Raw genomic sequence first — 22994 nt, forward strand, 5'->3', positions numbered from 1 at the left:
TAATTTCGAATAATTGCGAAGAGATTGGTGTAGTGCAAAGTACATTAATATTGATTTGTGTCGAAAGGTACAGCGGATATAAAAAACTTTGAATTAGTAAATTTCAATGGAATTGATTGATTCATAAAAGAAAGGATAGAAAATATTTTACACGGTCAAGTTGTTCGTACGAACGAGCAGATTTTCATTTTCTTGCTTGTATGTACGAGTAAAACGTGTGCTCGAATGGATATGAATGAATTGGTGAAAGCGAGGGAGGTTTCAGAGTGAAAAAGGGATGGAACGAATACAACGGTGTGTGTTGATGGATTTCAATTACAGGTCTGGTATTTTGTAAGCAAAGCAATTGATTTGCATTCGTGAATTGGTTTGAGCGAGTTACAAAGGACCGTAAAACGTTTCAATAGCATAACAAATGTTTTATACTTCGTGCATACCTAATATGATAAATATAAGGTAAAAAATATTCAATAAAATATAACAATAAATAGTTGTTGGAAACAAATGATTAAACATGAAATTTATGTACGGATAATTAATTCTCACGTCTAAACTATCGTTAGATACGATTCGGTATAGAAGAATAATTTTATAAGGTTCACCTTTACGAAGATAAAAGACATTAGAAAGTGCAAAGATGAATTGACAGTTATGTATATTAAATTTCACAGTGTTAAACTATTTAATACTATAGAAAATATCTAGAGATCTGAAGTAATAATTATCTACTCTAATTGCATCAACGTTTAGTAGGATATCGAATAACTTTAAAGCCGCAACATTCTATATTTTATACATACATACAAGATCGGATATTCGTCAGGTAGTATCGATACAGTACGTGATATGCATCTATCGTCACGTTCTGTTTGATTATTCGAAAATAAAACATTGTTCCTGGTATCTTGAAATATAAAAATGGTTATATTACGCCTATATTGGAAATATGTTACGTGAAATTAATTATGTATAAAAGTTACACAATTTTTATCATACCATTATACACGTATTATTTTCAGTTTTCGTATGACGATTTTTACTTACTTTCACCGTTGAAAATTTTCATGCAATGTTCCACGTTAGTGTCGCAGTTTTTCTTCTTACTTCTTGCTGCAATCTAATTGAATCTTAATCTTAAAAATATTCTTAAAATTTAGAAAGTCTCAAACTGTTCGAATCGAACGTGTATTGAAGGATGGCGAATAAGTGTCCTAACTGCATACCCACCTACTTTTCAGTACATTCCACGTAACGATTCTACACATTAGCGTAGCTAGCTTCACAGTTTCGTTGTAAAGGAAATTTTATTTCGTAAATGTGCCCTTTAAAATTGTATACTAAGAAAGTCATTCTATCTTCGTGTTTCGAGATACTTTTCTGAGTTGGTGTAAATTTTTGATATCAAAGAATATACAGAATAATAGAACAACATAATACGAAGTAAATATTTGTATAACAAAATAAACGTAAAAAAATTTGTAATTTAACGTAGTAGAAATTGTAATTTACGATATATCGTGAAAAATTAAATACAGTTGACAGCAATAAGATCTTTCGGAATTTTCTTATTGTTGGTTACGCCGTTGCTTAGACAAAATATACATCACAGGCTTTCTTGTTCTTCTCCGTCCTTTCACTCCACCATTTGTAGCACTTCAATATACATGCCTGATTTTGCACATTACTTCCTTCGTTGAATTCGCTTAAAGGCTCTTCTTTTTATGCGTTACGCGTTCAAGAACTTGTTTCGACGTTTTAGATCAAGTTATGTATACGTATACCTACCACACACGAATTCCTTGCTAGTGGAAAGTTTTTGCAAAATGTTCCCGAATCGATCATAGCGATCGATCTTTGTTTGAATAAATTAAACTTTATAGTTTTCCAGAATTTACGATGTCGCGGTCTCGTTAATTTGAATTGCAAGTTTACGTAAACGAATAAATTACCTTGCTTCATTTATTAATTCAACGATTATATAACTGTACTTGACTATGGTAATATCTTTATATCATACACGATATTCTATTTCTATTTAATAATCTAGTATCTAATTGGGAAATTTATTTTCACATGTAAATTGAAAATTTATTATCCTTTACCGTGTCAGTGAGATAGCGTTAGAATTATTTTCTCTTATATTTCACTTATAAAATACTTGACTAAATGAAATTTATTCGGACAATTATCTTGGACAAATATTTAGTCTCAAGGTTATTTGAACAATACCCCGAATCATGTCACAGAATATACGAGCCGCTTATTTCCCGAGTCGGTTAACTCGACAAAACTATAAAAGTAGAGAAAGAACTGTTGAAACCATGCAAAATTATGTATCGATCGAGTGCTGCACGTTAAAATTTCAAACGTTTAAAAAAAAAAGGAGTTTTCGTCCGTAAACGGTTTACATAAATAGGATAAAACGAGATCGAAAAATTCTCTAAAACTACGATCTTCGTCCGAGAAACGATGTAGAATCGATATTAAAAATCTTCCTTTTCTCTGAGCAGCTCCACACTATATTATATTATTCGCGGGTTAACCATTTAGTGCATACTTCGAAATATCAAATTATGTAAGTAATGACGAGAATTTATTCGACTAACCGGACTTCTTTGCGGTGTGTTAGGCGTACAGTATAAGTGAACGCGCGAATAGTACCTCGAATCTGATATAGCACTTTGATCACCGTACCGCAATACTATACCTGTATCTTATGACTTTATGTAGCGGAAAAGCTGGCTGATTCTGTGAGATACGAATTGAAGGCCATGCTTAGAAAGTTCATTGTCCTTAGTATGGTTTACGGTATTTGAAATTCTGTCTTCTTCATTTTGATTGCGTTCAACTTGTTACGTATATCGACTAACACGAGACGTTACTGTTGAGATATGTATAATTTTCTGTGCTGGACTGGGTTAAATGCGTAATAGAGATGCTTGTATATGAGTGTCGGTTTGTGAAGGTATGTGTGTGCGCGGCGTCCCAAAAAACAGATGACTGTAAACTAGTCAGTCGGTTAACAGTCGGTTAAGAGTCGGGTATGGAAGAAAGTGCTGAGACGCGTGCAAGTATGTATCGATGAATATATAAGGAATCGTCCATGAAATAAATATATTACTATTTTAATATGAATCCTTAGTGTAAATTTAGTGTTCCTATAACATTATCTCGGCTTCAAAGATCCATAATTCTCAACAGTTACGTTAATAATTAACGTGGTTAACTGATGTATATATCCATGGCTGGATCAAAGGTCTGAGCGTTTAAGAATGAACATGTTTGAAACTGACGAACACTTTAGTTGCTGGAAAGATACTTCTATTAATAGAAACATACGCTGTTGAATATTTCTTTAGTGGGAAAAAAGGATACTGTTGAATATGAAGTAGATAAGACAACGTCCGTTAGAAACACGAACTGCTCGGTAGACACCGTTGGTCAACTTCATAAATTGAAAAGTATGGAGAGGAAATGATATTACGAAAATGTAATGTAGGAAAAAAGAAAAAAGAAAACTATGCCAGTTTGACATTTAGACATATGTCATCTTCTTCTTGCGACGAATGAATCCAATGTTTCTTTTCATTTGTGTTCAACAAAATACGAACGTTGCATAATAATCGCATTGATACGCGGTATGTATATGCGTAGTAGTTGAAATATACGTGACAAAGATATACGCGGTATCAGCTTAAAAAACAAATTATGAAAGGCCTTCGTTTTGCGGTAACTCTACCGTTATTTTACGCTTACTGATCGTACGTTACAACCATTCACGTTTCAAGGAACTTTCAATAATTGCTATGTATTGTTTTCGTCAGTGTAGTATCTACTTTTTGTATTCGTATTTCGTGCACAGCTAATTAAAGAAAGCTTCGCAAATATGCGTTACGCTCGTGTCATTCTATTTGATATTCCTGTTGCGTCTTCGAATTTTTATGTAACTTACGCAACTCAATAACAGATCTCATTAGTCTTCGTTGTAACAGTTTTACGTGAATTTTGAAAGCAAGCTATCTCACGTTTTTTTTTTATCTTTCCTGATAATAAAGTTAATAATAATCCTTATCAGTGTATCAGGATGTTAAAATTGAAGAAATTCTGAATAAATGAAACAATGATGTAGGTATTTAGTTTTCGAATTAAAATTTTTCACCATTATTCCATATCTTTCTTTCCCCTGCGTTTAACGAAAGAATAAAAATTAACGTAACAAAGGAAATATGAAAAGAGATATTAGATTTTCTATTGTCCAATTGCGTAATGGTAATAAACGTATTGTTTGCCAGACGTGTACAATTACTCATGTTGCTTGACTGCCTGTGTAGTACCGGACACGTAAGATTACGGATTTTGCATATTTTAGCAGAGGTCTACGTACTGTAGTTTTCCTTTAGCCATGGCTCTTGCGAAAAGTATATATTCCAAAAGCTACATTTTGCGTAACTGCGAATATTTTCGCTGTTCGTAAATAGAAAATTGTACATTACAGTTATTCAGACGAATAAATATTTAAACGATCTTTTGATCTTTTCTATCGGTTAAAAAACGATTACGTTTTATTCTACGCGCGAATATAAGCGAAAAATTCCACGTCTTTCGCTTACTCCCGTTTCATTGTTCATTCGTAGCTAACTAGGAAAACTCGTATACACCAAACAAACGTACAAACTCGGTTTTCGGAATCAGATACAATGCCTTGATTGGAAAATAGATTTATTCTACGTTTCCTCTCCTCGTCGGTTGTACCATCGATTTTTACACATACTATAGACGCAAATAATTCAAGTAAACGTGTACGCATTTCAAGAATAGTAATTTCATGATTCAATTCATCGCGTTGATATTCCATATACAGGGTTGTTGGTAACTGGTGGTACAAGCGGAAAGGGGGTGATTAAATTTTTCCATCGAGACAACGATCTACAGTGAGATCCGTTATAACGAGACGCGATAAAGTGCACGCGTACCGAGCGAAAATTCAAAGTCGATTTTCTCGAAAACAAAGCCTCGAACGAAAAATATTTATTCTATATTTTCGACTTCTTTTTTCGCGTAGAATCACCCCTTTACCGCTTGTACCACCAGTTACCAACCACCCTGTATAATTGATTCTTCATTCCTATATAATTCATCGCTATTTAAGCGCGTGTACATTTTCTCAACTTCCCTCTGCGTATCATCGTCTTACAGAGGCTAAAGATGAATATTCCTCAGTTACATGCGTATAGATTTATTTAAACACGACCGATAGGTTGTGCTTTCTACGGGTACAAGTGCTCTTACGTGAACGACACGACGACGTGCGTTAATTATGCATAAAAGAACGTCGTGGTGGACGCGTATGTTTTTCGCACGGCTACTCGTTCGTACGACCGGTCGTGATATGTGAAAGTAATTAATTGTTAAGTTCATCACCGATGCTAATTCACTCGAGCGTAGTTCTTGCTCTTTCCTTTCGTTATATCCGCTTTCCATTGTTCTCCGTTATGCCAGCTGGTTTCATGGCGGGCATCCGCTAACCGGAAACAATATGAAAAAAAAAGGAAAAAGAACATGATACCAGGAGGATCAACACCTACGCTCGAGTTAGGAAGAAGGAGAAGTTCCTCTCTCCGTTTTTTTGTCCGGTTGCTTCGTGTTGATTCTCTGAGAATTGGCATTTTCCTTTCCTGCATTCACTTGCATCCTTATGGGGGAAGTTTCGTGCACGTTTTATTCGAAGGAATTCGTACATGAATATTGATGTTGGAGAAAGATTCATCGGGCTGGTAAAGAAAGATTCTTGAGGAATTGTTTAGTCGAAAGATCTACGAACACGATCGAGACGCGTGTCTATGAACACGCGCGTGCTATATTACGAAGCTCGGTTTATTTCTAATGAATTTTTTTTAATCGAATTTATCAAACGCAGGAAGCAAATTTTCTACATTTCTGAGAAAATTATCTACGTACATGTACATGTATGTGCTGTTTGTAAGTACACGGACAATTTGGAACTTTAACTAGTGTTCATAGTTAAAGCGTAGGAATGGACGATGAATTAGTAATTAGGAGCGACGTTTGCTATCTTTTCGCGGAATCACCGGGTTTTACAATTAAATTACCTGTTGGAGATAGTAAGTAGAATTAATCGTAAGTACTAGCGCGATATGTCTGCTCTGCAAAAAGATTTAAAAACAGATTCGATGCTGAAAGAGTTAAAGTCAAACTTTTCTCTGATAAAGTTTCTACGTTACTTTTTATATATTTTGCCAGTGCCACCAAAAGTAGGACAAGTCGTTTCAATAACTTCAGCAGAGTTTTTTTTGTAATAAGAAACACGAAACACCATTTTACAAGAATGTAATGTAACGTGATATCTCGTATCGCTATGATCGCAGTCTGTCATATATCCTTCTATACATAGAGTTATACATAGAGTACAAGAGTATACATAAATATTTGGAAAATTATATAAAATTTCATAATATTTCATAACTCTATCAGTTATCACATTTATTATGAGTTATAAAATACAAAGAAATGTTTCTTTTATTATATATTATTTTATGTTACATTTTTTATTATAATGTTATTTTAATTGATATATAATGTACTTTCTCTGTAATTATTTCTATAATTTTAACAATTTGCTAGTCTCAAGACAACACATTACCATCGACCAATTGTAACTTCCTCGCCTGTGAAATTACTCCGTGGAATTTACCTTCTGCTTTTACTATTTAAAGAATTCCCTGATTTTACGCTAGATGGCAGGATACTGCAGGACGATAAACGCTTATATTGTAACCTATAATATTTTCCAATATTTTGTTAAAATACGCTTATAATTTGTTATTCATTTAATATACAATTTCACTTAATATAGTATTTAAAATTTTATAAAAAAGAAGTTATATTCTATTCCTCGTATTAACAATTTACAATTTTAAAAACCAATTGCTTTTACTAGCTTTATTAAAAATTAGAAAAGAAGACTAAGAAATGCCGATGCAAGGTATCATTGCAAGTACGTAATTCGTTTATTTACAGACCAAATCGATATTTAAATTTCTATCGTTTCATTTATTTTGAATCCTGAATTGCATTATTATTTTTGCTATTACCCTAACGTTTAACAATTCTAATTTTATTGTCGAAGAATAATCTATTGTATATTTATAATTCACAACGGAATATTATCATCTCATTTAGATTCTTCCCCTTTGATGATTCGCGATGCTAACGAAAAATGTTGAGCATAACATTTCAATTTCACGCTTCGTTAGAAGCTATGCGAAGTGTAATGCGCGAGGGAAATTATAAAATCTGTACTTTGTACTTTAATGTGAGCACCACTTTCGTAGAATACCTGTGCTCGAACTATTCTGAATTATTTTAGTAAAAAGGTAGACATATATTTTACACTTCTCGCCAGAACCTCTCATCAAATTACAAGACTCTTGAAATGATAAGCGTATCAATTTCTCGATTAAATTACTTGCAAATGGACAAAAACGATATAACAAATTCTACGGCAAAAGGCTTTTAATTTACAGAAGGTTACGTATTTTAATGAAATATTTGCGAAAGTGTATTATACAATTGTTTTTCGTTAATTTCGTATATTAATCTCCACAAAGTGTTTTGCAAAAATATATTTCATACACTTTTGTATATTAGCTTTTCAGAAGTCGAACATGATAAACTCCAGTTTTTCTAAGCTTCTCAAGTTCATTAGCCAAGTACACGATTAATGTCCAACATTTAAAAAAGCAATTATACAGGATGGTTGGTAACTGGTGGTACAAGCGGAAAGGGGGTGATTCTACGCGAAAAAAGAAGTCGAAAATATAGAATAAAAATTTTTCGTTTGAGGCTTTGTTTTCGAGAAAATCGACTTTGAATTTTCGCTCGGTACGCGTGCACTTTATCGCGTCTCGTTATAACGGATCTCACTGTAGATCGTTGTCTCGATGGAAAAATTAAAAAAAAAATTTTATTCTATATTTTCGACTTCTTTTTTCGCGTAGAATCACCCCCTTTCCGCTTGTACCACCAGTTACCAACCACCCTGTATATTTCTGTAAGTTCGTCCATCGCAAGAGAACATTCCATTCCATGTAAATCTTCAAAAATAATTCTCGCAACGTTATGGCTACGTTTATGCATTTTTTGGTTTTAAGTAAAAAATGTAAAGTTCCAAAAATCTACAAAATGCGCGTAATATGTAAAATATTCAAGCTAGAATACTTATTGTAATATTTAGCAGACGAAATAAATTCGTTTTAGAATCTATCTAGAATCTATTTTTTTTTTTTTTAGTTATGTTCATAAAAATATAAAATTGCGCGAATATCCGCAGTCTGGCAGTCTTCACCTTGCAATTTTCGGTTTCGTCAATGTGACTTCTGAGTGAGTCATATTTTTTAATAAGAAGGTTGCGACGCGGACCCAAAGCTAGTTAACCCGTGTTAAAAGATGCTGACACGGTGACGTGAGATTAAAACGACGAAACCGAAGGCAGGAATATCGAAAAATAGAAGAAAAGGAGGCCGTGTCAAAATCTGATGACTCGTCGCTCTTACGATAACGTTGAGAAGAATCTGATAAACGTCACGCTAATTGTCAGCGTTATCCGCGAACTCTTTTCGCGTTTGCCAAGTTCAACGTGAAAGTTCGCTTTTCAATGCACATCGTGCACAGTCTGCGTCATCCGAGTGAAACGCCTGTTTTTTTCACTCTTTTTATCCCTGAAAGTGAAAGAATGAAACGCGCCTCCTGCCTGAGAAGAAACACATTATAAAAAGATTGTAATCTCTTATTTAAAAAGATTTACAATGAATTAGCACTAATTAAAATAGCTGTCGAAAATTTCCTGCGAACTTCTTATTATGCCAATTATAGTTATACATTAACGAAATTCCTCTTATGAAACATTCGAGTAATTGTCATTCGTATTATAATTACGCAACAGGCTTCTATGTATTTAACAGTTCATTATCGAGCTGGTACATAGGCAAAAGGATTGCATCTGGCATAAGCCTCGATACGATCGACGAAATCGATTTAACACAACACGTTATTTCACAATTTATTTCTATTACGCAATAGCGTTCTCCCTTTCTTCGTCTTTTTTGGCAAAAATAATTTGTATATTATCATAGTTAGACAGCACCAGTGGAACATCAATATACCAAGTGTTAGTAAGAGTTAACATTTTCATTTTATTAGGAAATAATAAATGCGCAATATTTTTCGCTTCATATTATTTTACTGAATTATGTATGATCCATTATGATCGTTTCAATAGAACAAGATGGATCATACGTAATTCGGTAAAATAATATGAAACGAAAAATGCTGTGCATCTATTATTTCCTTATAAAAGGAAAGAAACTTTTGGGACGACCTAATACGTACGTAATAAGATTACAGTGGGATGAAAAGTCTGTACTAAATGTACCATATCGCAACGCACCTTAAGAGTTAATATTTAGATAAAGTTATTTAAGCAACAATGGGATGCAAATTTTATTTTACGAGATAAGAGCTAATACCTAGATATGGTTAATATTTACACCGTGATGGGCTAGAGATTCTACTAAATGTACAATAGTATATTTACTGAAAGAGGAGTAAAGTTCTTTCACCGTGCAATTTTGTCCGAGGTTTCAAGTTGCTGCGTGAAGCTACAATATTAACGAGCAAGGGGTGGAAAAGAGGGAAGAACATTCAAGTAGCGGCACTGGTTCTCCAAGGAGGACTATAGAGCATAAGACTCAGACCTCTAGTTGTAAGGCTGAAGAACACGGGAGGGCTTATCGTACTGTCTGAAAGGGATATTGTGCGAAGTCCCATGGCACATGCTTTTTACATCGTCTTCTTGGACTCGAGTTGGTGATAACACCGAAGCTCGCTCGTTTCTCAGTTTCGTGTCCGTGCTGTCCAACGTGCATCGCTCCATGGCAGTTTCAGATTTCGAGATCAATGAAGTTATCGTACTAGAAAAATTACTATGAAGCGTATACAGAGTATCCTACGCGATTCACATCTATTCTGAGTATAACGACATTTTCTGCTCATAATTACGCCCACATACAGTGGCTATAAAAATTATTTGGACGTACATCTATCTTTCAATGAGACGTTCTTTTTATATCAATCTATTTCTTATTTCGTATAATTTGGCGGACGAAATTATCGAAGTAATTAGACTGCGAATTTTTATGTATTTACGCGATATTTAAAATACGTGCAGTACGAAGAATTATATAAAATATTCAAATAAATATCTGGTACAATTTTTAGTAAGAAAATAAATTTCTATTCGAATTCTATTTCTTTAGACGCGTCCATAAAGATATAAATTTGTATTAAGCTTTTCATGATATTTAAGAAATTAAATCTTTCATGCACTCGTATTCGCTATCTGATGGAAACGTTTGTTATCTGAATTACGCATTATTATTGTAATAATATTTAATTTTTACAAGAATATCTAAAATTGTCACTAATGAGTGTAATTCTATCGTTGTGCATAATATGAAATCCTAGTTGTCATGCATAAAAATACAGTCTTTATAGAATTTTATATAACTTACAGCTATTTCGTGCCACTTTGTTATAATATTTTGTTAATTACGTATGACGCGTACTGTAAGATATATGCATCTATAATCTTTGTTTCTAGCTTATGTAAACCTCGAAGAATATGGAAAGATGCGTGAACAGTAGAAAGATAAGTTTTGTCAGAAAAATTGGAAGTTATCTGCTCTCTTATAAGGTGTAGAAGCAGAAGAGGGAAAGATAAGATAAAAGAAAGAAAATTGTCTTGGTGTAACGCGATGATTAGAAATTTCTATTAAATTTTTATGGATAAATCATAGTTGATAAGAAATTAGATATTTGATAGATCTGGCCTCAATCTAATATAGCAATGAACGTTTAATATGAAATGTAAATAGAGACCACTGGTAATACGTGGGCTCTTAATAGAAAAGAGGAAAATTACTATGAAATACTTAGATATTTATACTAAAGCTGAGCGTAAAATACTCTAATTATTATCGGAGCAAAATATCTTAGAAATTTTATTAAACTGAGAAATTATTCTACGCGATTCGTTTAACGCAAGGACCAAAATTAACGAAATATTTAAATATCATACTTTATCAGAAGACAAGCAAAAACAATATTATTTTTAACGAAGTAATAAATTACGCTGGACAAAGAATATATATACATATACATATTTATTATTATGTAGAATTATATCCTGCAGCAAAAAATTCTTGAAAAGAGCTATAGGAAAATTTACAGAAATTGTTTCCAAGTTTTTATTTCCACGCAATTTAAAGATATTAATATTTTAACGCTAAAATAAAATTTAGGATATCGTATACATATCGTATATCGTATGCGTGCAACAATATAATTCCATTTCTTATGAATGAAAGGTCTCGTGACCAACGAGTATAGTATATTCAATGGACCGTTGGGAAGTCTGACTTATTCACCAGAAACATAACGTCTCGTTGTCGGTACCTACTACGTAAATTAAATAATTTTACTAAAATACACGAGAGGTACGAATTCTTCGTCTGACATTTAATTTTCCGCTCGTTGCGTATTCTGTAACGCGCGTGCTTTCACAGCGACATCCACGTAAGTCAAAATGCACGCGTTCACGTAGTTACGCGTGTACTCGAGAACACAAAAGAGACGCAGACATACAGTCATTTTCACAAGTGGTGATTATTAATTTAGACCATCTAATCGTTTAGGTAGTTACGTAATTGTGTAACACCGAATGTTTTGTAGACCCGAACGCGCCAAACCGAGCCAAGTAAATCGTCAGGTTTAAAATTGAAACGAATAATTTGCTTCAATTCGCAAGTTCTCACGATCGCGTATCGATCATTGAAATCTGTAAAAATTCGTTAAATCTAGTTTTAGTTGCGAGAAACGACCATAATATTTCTGGTAGATTATTTTCCTTTTCCAATTATGTCGTTAATTCTTCGTACGTCGAACATTCTTCTTTTTGATCGTAAAGTGACATTAAAATCGAGAAATCAACAGAGATATATCTATAGTGCCATATTTTTCTCCTGTCGTCTTCGTATGTTCACGACGAACGTTTACAGCTTCCTGTAGCAACACTTACCGAAGTGACAAAATCTTGCAGAAGATTAAACTTGAAAAGAATGTATATTTAAACGCGAGCCTACCATTAGGTAGGGTAACACTTACTGAAAAAACAAGCAGTATATTTATAGATATCCAGACGAAGAAGAAGATGCACTTACTCAAAACATTCGATTTAAAAATACAGATTCAAATTAATCGTAATATAAAGTATCGATCGGAAGCCAGATAAACCTGCCTTGAATTTCAAATGAAAAGTATAAGTATCTCCGTATTACCTAAAATGGATTTAATTTTCACTAAATACTGCGACAAACATATTGTTACGTATACGAAACACAAAGAGCCGAGAATAGCTCAGTTAAGCTTAATCGATAATCAACTGTGTCATAACGCAAAATTGAAATAAAATTTATTAGAATAACAAGCAAAATGTTACAAATAGTTGAACATAGAAAGGGGAAGAAAACGAGGAAGAAGAATGGATTGAACTTAGAAAGGCGTTGTAAATTACCATCGAACGAATAAAATTAATTAAAAAAAGAAAAGAAACAAAGTATTATATACGTGATATTTCGATCTCACGATTTCCCAAAATTGCATAAGAGGCGTTCACCTAATCGGCAAGGTATAACGCGTAACTATACTTGAACCATTGGAACGTAGAACCAGCCAGGCCCCCTTGCACAACAATTTTCTAAGTAACAATTTTAGCGAATCGACGATTGACAAGTTGTAGATCGTACTTTGCATTTTTATAATTTCATATCGAGTAGTACAATTGGGTAGCTCGTAAGCGAAGATTAAAAGCGAAAGAACGTGATAAGTCACGTTTCTCGCTTTTCACGCCAGAACAATTTCAGAATTCAGTACATCCGATCGACCAATTCCAAAATTGTCCTTTTAATCGACTCTGTGCTTGAACGTGCCTTCGTGATTTAAGAAACGAGCAATTCAGAAGCCACACTGATCGACTCCATAAATTGAAAAATAGAGAATAACGATGCTATGGACATTATTTTAAATCGTTTTTCCAATCTACCGTTACTCGTGTCACTTTCTCGCGGTAACTGGACTTGTGGAAGCGAATCGTCTGTCTCTTCAAAATTCAGCGTTAAATCACGTTATCCGTGCGATGAAACCGGAAAATCGACAAAAAATCGGCTTCACCGCTTCGGCTTCTAGGCGGCTGAAATATCGTTTGTCATAGCGTTAACACATCGAAGATATTGAAATATCGTTTGCTCGAACAATTATACCTTTGGCTAGAGCAAACAGATTCTTCCTGCTTTTACCCATTTTACACGAAAAATATTGTTCTCGGGATATAAAGCGACACGAAGAAACAAGAAATCAACAGAAACGTAGCTATCACGCGTTCTACTGCAATCCGCAACTATAAAAATTCAGCCGTGTGTAAAGCTCGACTCGATTCCTTACCAAACTTGTCATTACCCCTTTGTAACTGATCGCTCGTGAAATTTCGCTAATGATCTTAGTTCAATCGCGCAAGAGGTCCGTTGTAACGCGATTAGCGGCCAGCCAGGAGTCACAGGAACACCTTGGTGGGTGGGTACGTGCGAAAACGTGGAACGTTAAACGTCAAACCCTTGGCGCGCACGAGAACGTTAAACGTTTGGTGGTCCGCTTTTTGTGCACGTTGCTGTATGAGAGAATAGAGGGAGGCCGGCAAACAGCGTACTTACAATTAGATATAGGAACACATCGAAAGGCGAGCGCGGGCGCACTCGTGACATCAGTCGTTCGCAGTCTACGCGAGTGGCACGGCGCGCGGTGTGCGGTGGCGTCGCGACGCCGGCGCAGTTTCGTCGATCGATTCCACGTTTTGCTAGCCGTGTACTCTCTCTCTCCGTTGGGTGGTGTGGAAGCGAGGTCGAACGGAGACGGCCAACTAGAAGGAAGAAACGGCTACGCGTTGAACGAGGAAGGAGCTCGAGGGTGAAGAAGAAGCGAGAAAGAGAGGGCGGGTGGCGAGGGTGAGAAAGAGAGTGACAGACGAGGAGTGGGCGAGGAGGGACGAAAAGGGAGAGCCGGACGAGGTATTGGTGCGCGTGTCTTTCGGCGACAACGCGTACGAACTGAACGTGTGCAGGACCCGAAAAAGGTGACAGATTACGGGGAAGGTTTGCTCGGGCCGAAAAAACTGGCCGGTACTTTCGGCTGTGTGCCTCCCTCGGTTAAAAATATTCGCGCACAGCGGTGCAGGATGTCAGCGTTGCGGATTTAGAAGAGACAAACGTAACCTTCTCGCAGGCTGGACGCCGGGATCGATCGTAATACAGTCTTCTTAACAGCCGGCTGACACTGGCCCGAAGACATGGATTACCGGTCTATTGGCACCAGGTGCGAGGATGATTGCCTGGAGAACGAGAAAGGAATCGGTTTTGCGGTAAGGGATGCATCCTTCTATGTGTTTTCGATCGACCATCGTTTCGTCGTAACTTTCACGCTATGACACATCGTGACCACTTTTGCGCGATAAATATTGCCTTATCCTCGATAGCCCGTTCTCTCTTTGCCGGGTGTTGCTCTAAGATGGTCTACGAGACGTCACCTGGCTTGTGTTTGTCCGAATATATCTCCTCATCCATGTAAGATCTGGGTCTCACTTGACGCAGTGCATCTGGTGATAAATAATACGAAGAAGATTAATGCCGTTTGTGACGACACATTGCGAAATTCATGCGCCAAAACAACGCACGATGAATATCTGCCCCGTACGTGTAGTCGCTGTGCAAGGGCTTGGACGTTAAATTACCAATCAAGAGGATTTTATCGCAATCGCTGTAGAGGGACGATAAGAAAAATGATTCATTATCGTCGAGTGGGAACCACGTGTCAAAATTGTTTTTAATCGGATAAAACGATTCTAAATTATGCCACTTGACCGAGTGCAACGCTCCTTGCATCAATTACACAAGGAATTTCTTTTTTGTGGACATCGGATTTCGTTTGATTTTTGTTTTACGTGATCTCTCTTGCAGAGGGAAGTGGATATCGACGAGTTTATACGCGTTTCTTTTTCCTTGTATTTTCATTAGGAAGCATTTAAACGCGACTCTGTGACTCGTAGAACGAGTATACGAAAAGCGTAGAGAAGTTCGTCGATTTGGGAACGTAGTTGCTCTATTTCTGGACTTTAAATCGGGTTACCTCGCATTTTTGAGATTTTGGTTTCACCATGCAGTTACCTGGCACGTGTGATCATCGATGCATCACAATCTTACGATTGACACGTTACGTCGAACGGATTGTATACAATATCCATTTTTAATATCTTACAGCAGTTGTGCTACGAGTTTGTTCTTCGAGTTTTGTTTCGTCGTCGCTGTTATCTAGTTATCAAATTATGAATCACTTAAGAAAAAAATATTCCACGTATTTCGTACTCGATATAATCGATCACAGATTAGTTGAAAATTTATCAAGCTGTATATTTGCAGAAAGTAAACGGTGCAAGTGTCGTACAATCAGAGGTACGCGTGAATGAAAAATCCATATCCAATTTGAAAATGAGGACGGTAATTAGATCAGGTTCTTACCTGCGTAAATCGACAAGAAACAAATTGAAACATTTTATAAAACAACGAGCAATCTTGTTCTATTGCAAAACAAGATTTCTTATTATTCGAGAATATAATTTGATACGAAAGGATTAATCACGGCGATATTAAATATATAAAATAATACGATTAATCCACAAAACATTGTGTTAATAAAGGACAACAATGTCACAAAGGAAATGTACATTTTCTATCAAAATAAAAAAAAAAAAAATACAGAAAATAAAAATTTCCTCGTTTGTTCGTCTTTACAATTTTATATGCACTTTCATTTGCGAATAAAATTAACAGTTGCCTGACACTGATATGTATTTTAAAATATTAAATAAAATATTAAAATATTAAATATTACGAAATACTGTCAATATCAGGGGTTAAAGTAATTATTTCGAGATAATGATCAACGCAATTTTATCATACAACCGATATAACGATGTTTATATTATGCAACAATATTCTCGTATTACGTAAATATATAATTTTTTAGAATTGTCGCAACGGTAAAGTTTTTAACGAAAAACGCTACTGACCTTTTCAATTAGAACATTGTTCGACGAAGTACGTACTTTGTAGCAGATAGCTGAACACTGATATCGATTAACACTGACCGATCTTTCGTATTGTATATCCCATATTACTTAAAATAGAAATCCTAGCTATGAACCTGTCCACTTTTGTTGGTCGCATTTTTCTGCCCTTGGTATACATATTTGTCCGCGTAACATCGTAACGTATGTAACAGCGAAGATAATAATTATCGTCTAGCCAAGTCGCTATTCGACCTTAAACCTTAGATTAATTCATGATCGTGCGTATTTTGTATTATCTTTGGCAAGCCGCGTCTAACGCAAGCAAGTACTTTCTCGCGAGATTGTAACAAGTAAAAATAACGCGGTGTGTGATGTAAACAGCTGCGTAAAAGGAGTGCACGTCCGTTTTATCGATCTCTAAACGCTCGCAGAGAAAGTGCAAAGGACATAAAGACTCGACGCGTTGCTAAAAGATTCTCGACATTCTCAGCGTTCTTACTCTCCAGTACTTTTCTTTGCTGATGTTTCAGAACGAGCATAAGGGCGCGTCGAAACGTGGCGGCTCGCATACGCGCGGCACGGCAATGTCCTTTGGCTTTCGACGAAGACCGGCCTCCGGGATACCGATGCCGATAACGAGCTATACCACCGAATCGAGCATGCTGCATCCACGGTCGAAATCGGCCGGACCAGAACAGAATCGTAGACGGGATGACGACACCAGTCAGACGATTCACAATTCGTCATCCGGTAGATCGACACCGCGGCTAGCTCCGCCCAAGAAAGAATCCAGCGGGATTGCCGTTAGGACGAATCGTTTCGGGTATCGGCAGTCGCAGCCGAAATTCACCAACAAAGTCAGCGACATTTGCAGCAGTCACACGGTGAGCCATTACAATCAGGAGAAGCTACAACAACACCAGCAACAAGAGGGTTTCGTGAAACAGCCGCACAGGGTGGCCCAAGTTTCGAACGTGCCGCAACCGACAAAAGTGAAATCGTCACCGGTACATAATACCGTTTCGTACAACAATGCTAATACTATGCATACGGACGCAAATCGCAGAGTATCAGGCATTCCAGAGCCAATCGGCAGGTATACTCTGCACGCCAGACATCTGCCTCTACCTCAATACGCTGTAAGAATGACCGATGCGAACTCGAAGGTGGCGAAAACCGCGGCGAATCAAAGCAGAAAGGTGTCCGCGGCGTCGAAGAGCTCGACGAGCTCGAAGGAGGGCTCGAGCACGGAAGATTCCGGTGTCGGAAGTCAGCTAGGTTGCGCGGGCGAGACCGATTCCAGGGGCGTGGATTATACGGATGGATCTCTAACAAGAAGGCGTGGTATGGGTAGATCTAGGAACTTGAGGATGGTCGTAAATGGGAAAAGTTTCGATGTCAGGGATGTAAGGGACGACGATAGCACGGTCACCGAGATATCTGTTATACCGTTGCCAAAAACATTCATCGCGGCCAACACCGGTCTGGTACGAGAGAGAACCACGCAATATCAAAGGATCGTAAATAAGGACAATAGGTATATCGAATCTACGACGTCCATGTCTACCACCTCGTCAGAGGGTTACGACGAAGGATTAGGCGAAGAGAAAGTTTACAAAGACAGATCACATTCCGAGAAGATTCCTTCTATTAAGTCAGACTTCAGTCCACCGAGTTCCGATGACCCTGAATACGGTCATGGAGAAGCTATGGCCGACGAGTATTCGTTGAGCTCGAGCGACGAATGTCAACGTTCTATGTCTGTACAACACATGCAAACTTCATCTTCGAGTATGTCTAAGTCTGGAACGCTCCCAAAAACTCCATTGCGTTCCGTGCTTCTTACCATCGAAGATCCTGCGTTCGCCGCAGCTGCGGCTACGTCAACAACCCTTATAGATGACGAAACCTCGCCTGTTGATAGTCTTTTCGACAGTCTCACGGCCAGTATTACTCAGTCGGACACGAAAGCTCCGAAAAGGGAGAACGCGATGGAACAATCTGGCACCGTTATAGACGATGATAGTCCTGGAACGCCAACCAACGCCTCGAATTCGTTAAGCTTATCGGAGGGCAGAGAGTTTTTTGACGATGAGATCGCTGATCAACCTGGGCTTGTTTTTGACGATTCGAGGGCTGGCGCTGAAACACAATCTGCTATGGCTAGTCAAGTGGTCACCGAGAACAGTCACACTCTGGTCGAGTCTAGTCCTAAAACAGGTGAATATTTCAGAAATTTATGCGACTAAATTATTCTATTTGTGTCGATGTGTTTATTACATTTAACGGTGTACGAATGGAATAATTTTCTCGTTTACTTTGTAAACTATAACCGTGACTTAATATCGACTGTAGTCTCTAAAAGTACGTACATTTTAATTTGGAACGTAATTTATCGATGAGCAATACATATAATTGCACAGTTTCGATCATGTAAAGTTATATACATATTTTAAATAAACAGTATGACAAATATTTACAAATTATTATTTTTTTTAGGCACTGGACATGGAAAAAACGCAACCAATAGCCCTCACCACGGCAAACGAATAAGTCGAGCTGGCAGTGTCGACACTTTATCTCCTTGTGAATCTATCGCTTCTGATGATTTGATATTGGATTACGAACACAGCGATGCGAGCTCTTACGAAGAAAATCAACATCGGTTGGTATTTTCTTCCATACTCTTCGAATGTACAAATTTCTATATGTAAAATGTTTCATCTGCTTTGTATGTTTTAAGTAAGATGATGCGCTTTATATATTTCCCGAATCTTTGTTGTTAAGACGGTATATACTGGCTAGACATATTAGAACATCTACTTGTTATGTTTATTAGAAAATTCTAATAAATTTGATTTTATTTGGTATTTTATATCACAAGGCTTATATAGTGCGAATGAAATAAGAGATTTATAGCAAAATATTATACCATCTGACTGGACAGTCGAAGAAGTGAAAATTATTCAATTTGTACTAAATATCTGTAGATTTTCTAATATTTATGACTAGCAGTATGTATATATATTTGATAATTTAAATGGAATTCGCAAAAGTAGTAAAATTTAATGTATGTGATAGCATTAAAAGAGATATGCTAAATATTATTCTGCATTTTAGAATGGAGACAGGCACGGCATTGCAAGATATGGATAACGCTACAATTCTCTCCGAATTGGAGGCCCAAGGCGAAGAAGTGATGAGGCAATGGAGCTCTTTATTGAATACGTGTCAAACGTTACAAGAAGCTAATGACACCAACACAATTAACAACAACGTGAACAGTGGATCGGCCAATAATAATAATCAACCAGCCAACGAAATAGGGTGTGTATTTAAAGCTTTTATGTCGCTTTTGAAATTCTTAATCGCTTTGTACTGTTCATGGATTAAAACAACGCATGATCTTACGATAGATATAATTACATTCAGACCAAAATGTATTAAAATCATTTCAAGTAAAATTTCAATGATATTAACATGTTTTTTTTTTTAATATTATCTTGACGATAGTTCAATGTCCCTATTGCTATTGGTATCAATGTACTTCGAAAAACGCATAATTCTTCTGTAGCTTCAAAAATGCTTTTTTTAGTTATGTTATATGTTGCTTTGTCGTATGTTACTTTGTACGGATTTATTCTACAGTATAGTATGGGGATAATGAAATGGGAACAATTCATTTTAATGTATGACACTTAAAAGTTATTTAACGATTTTAAATTTATCTTGTTAGTTGTATGCAATGAAATTGAGGGAGCTCAAGTTCATAAATTTATTGCATAGAAATTTGCTCTGATAATAGAGGTTTTTAAGATTGCATATGTACCCACAAAATGAACGTTATTAATTATAGCTAAAAATCAGTTAAAGTAACATTTATTTATTTATCGAAGGAAAGATTATCTACGATTTATACATTTCTATTTATGCGCACAAGTCACTAGTACTTTAAAAGTAATGCAATTTTTTTTTATAAGATATGATTAAATGAAATTTATTCTTGAAAAAGAAGTAAATAGAATATAAACGCAGTACACAGATATTGTTATTGTTAGATCAGTTTCTATTTCAATTTCTAGGATGCATAAGGTAAGTCGTGCATTGCTGTAGATAAATATAAAAATCCGTGAATATTCATTGTTTTTCTTATACAAAAGAAATCACTTAACATAATTTTATTCGGTTTCCGGTTTGAAGTCTCTTTTCTTACCAATAAGTTAAAGCAACGAAAGAAGAAGAAACGAAACAGAAAACATTTGCCAGTCAGCTTTGCAAAAATTGCATATGATTTTTTTATAATTTTAATTAGACAGCAGTATTTGAAAACAATTCGACACGTTGATTTTGCACATAAATTTGCAAATATTTTTTGAAAAGATTATTATTTAAATGATAAAATTTAATACGATACTTTGTAAAAAGCAATTAAATATATTTTCCGTTATTGGCTGTCTTACTTTTAAATGCATGATTCTTTCTTAAGCATGTTTTGAATTTAGTAATTTATAAATGCAGTATAATTCTGTAGAATATTTGTGTATTAGTATTGACAACTTTTGTTGTCATACAGTTTTCTATTTATATATTAATATATAAAATGAAAACTGCATAGAACGACAGAATTACCACCGTTATTAAACTGCTAATAGTAATAGTATTATGACAAGAATATCTAGCACAATGCTTAGATATAATATAGGGAGAAGATGTCGTATTTGTTCACTTTTTTTTAATTTAAAAGAAAAATGTAAATATGAAGATGAAAAGTAATACTCTTAAAAACATGAACATATTTATTATCAAATTTTAAGAATTTTAGCAATGAAAAATATTTATATGATCTTTAATATTAGCATTTTATATGCATCCTTTAAATTTTGATGCACATTTTATCATTCTTTATGAGTCCTATTTTAAACTAAAATATTGAAGTTTCATATCCAAGTAATTAAAGCCTAAAAATCAAAGAACGATAAGTACAATTATCTTGTATTTATTTTAGCATATCATTTTACTTATAAAGCGAATATTTGCTACACATTTTGTTTACCGATATTCTATACCTTCAATGATTTTGTACTTTCTCAAATATGTATCATTTAAAATTGTCCATAGCTTTTATTAAAAAACAATTCATGCAAATATCCTGTTATTTACGTATTTCACAGATCTTGGCTGAAAAAATATTCTTTTTACTCTTTAATCAATCGTGTTAATTTTTTTATAATTATAAATTTTAATGTAAATACTGTTTACTTATGACATTTCGATAGTCGTGATATACATACATATACTGTTTATTTTTCCGATTAGAAAAATATGTATTTTCCTTACAAAGTTGTTTATCCAACAGTAGAAGGATTAAATGGAATCATTTCAACGCATACATTTGTGAAATACGCCAGGCTATACAATATGCAAGAGACACTATTCTGTGATGGATAAAGCTATGTCTCATCCATTTAAAACTACGTCTGCATTTCCGACATGCAGAGACTACTCTGCAAGCGAGATATCACACTCGTCAGAACGTTCATTCTGAAATCAATAGTTAGAAACTCTATAGAAATTACTTACACGGATGCACATGAAATGAAAAGCGGACGTGTTTTTAGGGATGAATATGCAACAATATTTCTGTTAAACAGACATATTACTTCACACCAAATGAAACGTTGCTAATTGTCGCAATAAATTTATAAAAGAAAATATCTCTTATATCTGTCAAATACTGGCAATGTGTTTTAAAGGGAAATATTTTTTATATTTTAAATCCGCGAGGTAATACTATTTGAACATTTAAAATGTATAATAACGTTATACAAATTCATTTTTATAAATAGTTATTTCATACATTTTATTCTCTTCTTTCTTTTAAGTAATGCAAAATGTTTTTATCGCTTTTTTAATTTCTTAGGCTGCAGGAAAATATACCTGTGAAACATACCGATGTTATATAAATAGATTTTTGAAACATAATAAAAAATCGCGGGGTATTTAACTAATTCAACTCACCTCTTAACGAATATCATTCTTTTTACACAGAATACACAAGCTGCAAAGATGTAAAGAGACTAGGATTTCAATCATTAACTATTTACCTATTTATCATCATTTTATAGTGTTTGCTCTTATTTTGGCAAACGAAAAGAGCCTATAAGATTTTCAAAAGATCTTTAACATAAAATTGAAATACGAAATCATTCATATTAATCTTTCAAACTTTAAATAGTTTTTTTAATGCTAGAAAAATATAATTGCGTCGAAAATAACTGAAAGAACAGCAGGGGTTGAAATTTAGCGCGCGTCTGCGCGCGATTCCTCTATTACCCCCACTGTGCGGCTTCCTTCTCCCCCATTCGCTGACTCAGACGAGTGTCATGGCACCGCCGGCAACTCGAGCTTGAAACGCGGAACGCGCTTGTTACTACTGTTTAGTAACGCGTGTGCGCTCTTACCGTTCGTTGTTTCGTATAAGTTTTCACTCGTGTAGTGTTATCGCATTCTTCCATTCTGCTTTTATCCAAAAGTGAAGTGCTACACGATGGTAATTGATACATAGTGCAAGGCAAAAAGAAAGGATAATAGATTACATATCTGTACCTTATCAAGAAATTCGTTCAGTACGTGACTTAATGTTTGACAGTGTTCTGTCAAACCGTAAAAGAATATCACGTTTTCGAGGGTCTTAGTGAGTAATTTCATTTAACAAAATCGTACGTGATACGTTTTTACGCTTTCC

General features: G+C 35.3%; 1 protein-coding gene across 9 annotated transcripts in view; it reads left to right on the plus strand.

The window, feature by feature from the left end:
• The window catches only part of LOC138179833 (serine-rich adhesin for platelets), a 70754-nt gene that overhangs the window by 7421 nt on the left and 40339 nt on the right, over positions 1 to 22994 (plus strand). For 8 of the 9 annotated variants that reach the window (XM_069113002.1, XM_069113003.1, XM_069113005.1 and 5 more), the window contains 3 exons: positions 16780 to 18469; positions 18749 to 18914; positions 19370 to 19576. In XM_069113002.1, coding sequence (XP_068969103.1) covers positions 16780 to 18469; positions 18749 to 18914; positions 19370 to 19576 — 2063 coding nt within the window. Of the gene's footprint in view, positions 1 to 13670; positions 14546 to 16779; positions 18470 to 18748; positions 18915 to 19369; positions 19577 to 22994 lie in introns of those variants that run through there. The other variant, XM_069112999.1, reaches the window with a different exon arrangement.

This window comes from Bombus flavifrons, chromosome 5 (assembly GCF_040668555.2).
Source record: "Bombus flavifrons isolate JBK064 chromosome 5, iyBomFlav1_principal, whole genome shotgun sequence".
NCBI classification, from domain to species: Eukaryota; Metazoa; Arthropoda; class Insecta; order Hymenoptera; family Apidae; genus Bombus; species Bombus flavifrons.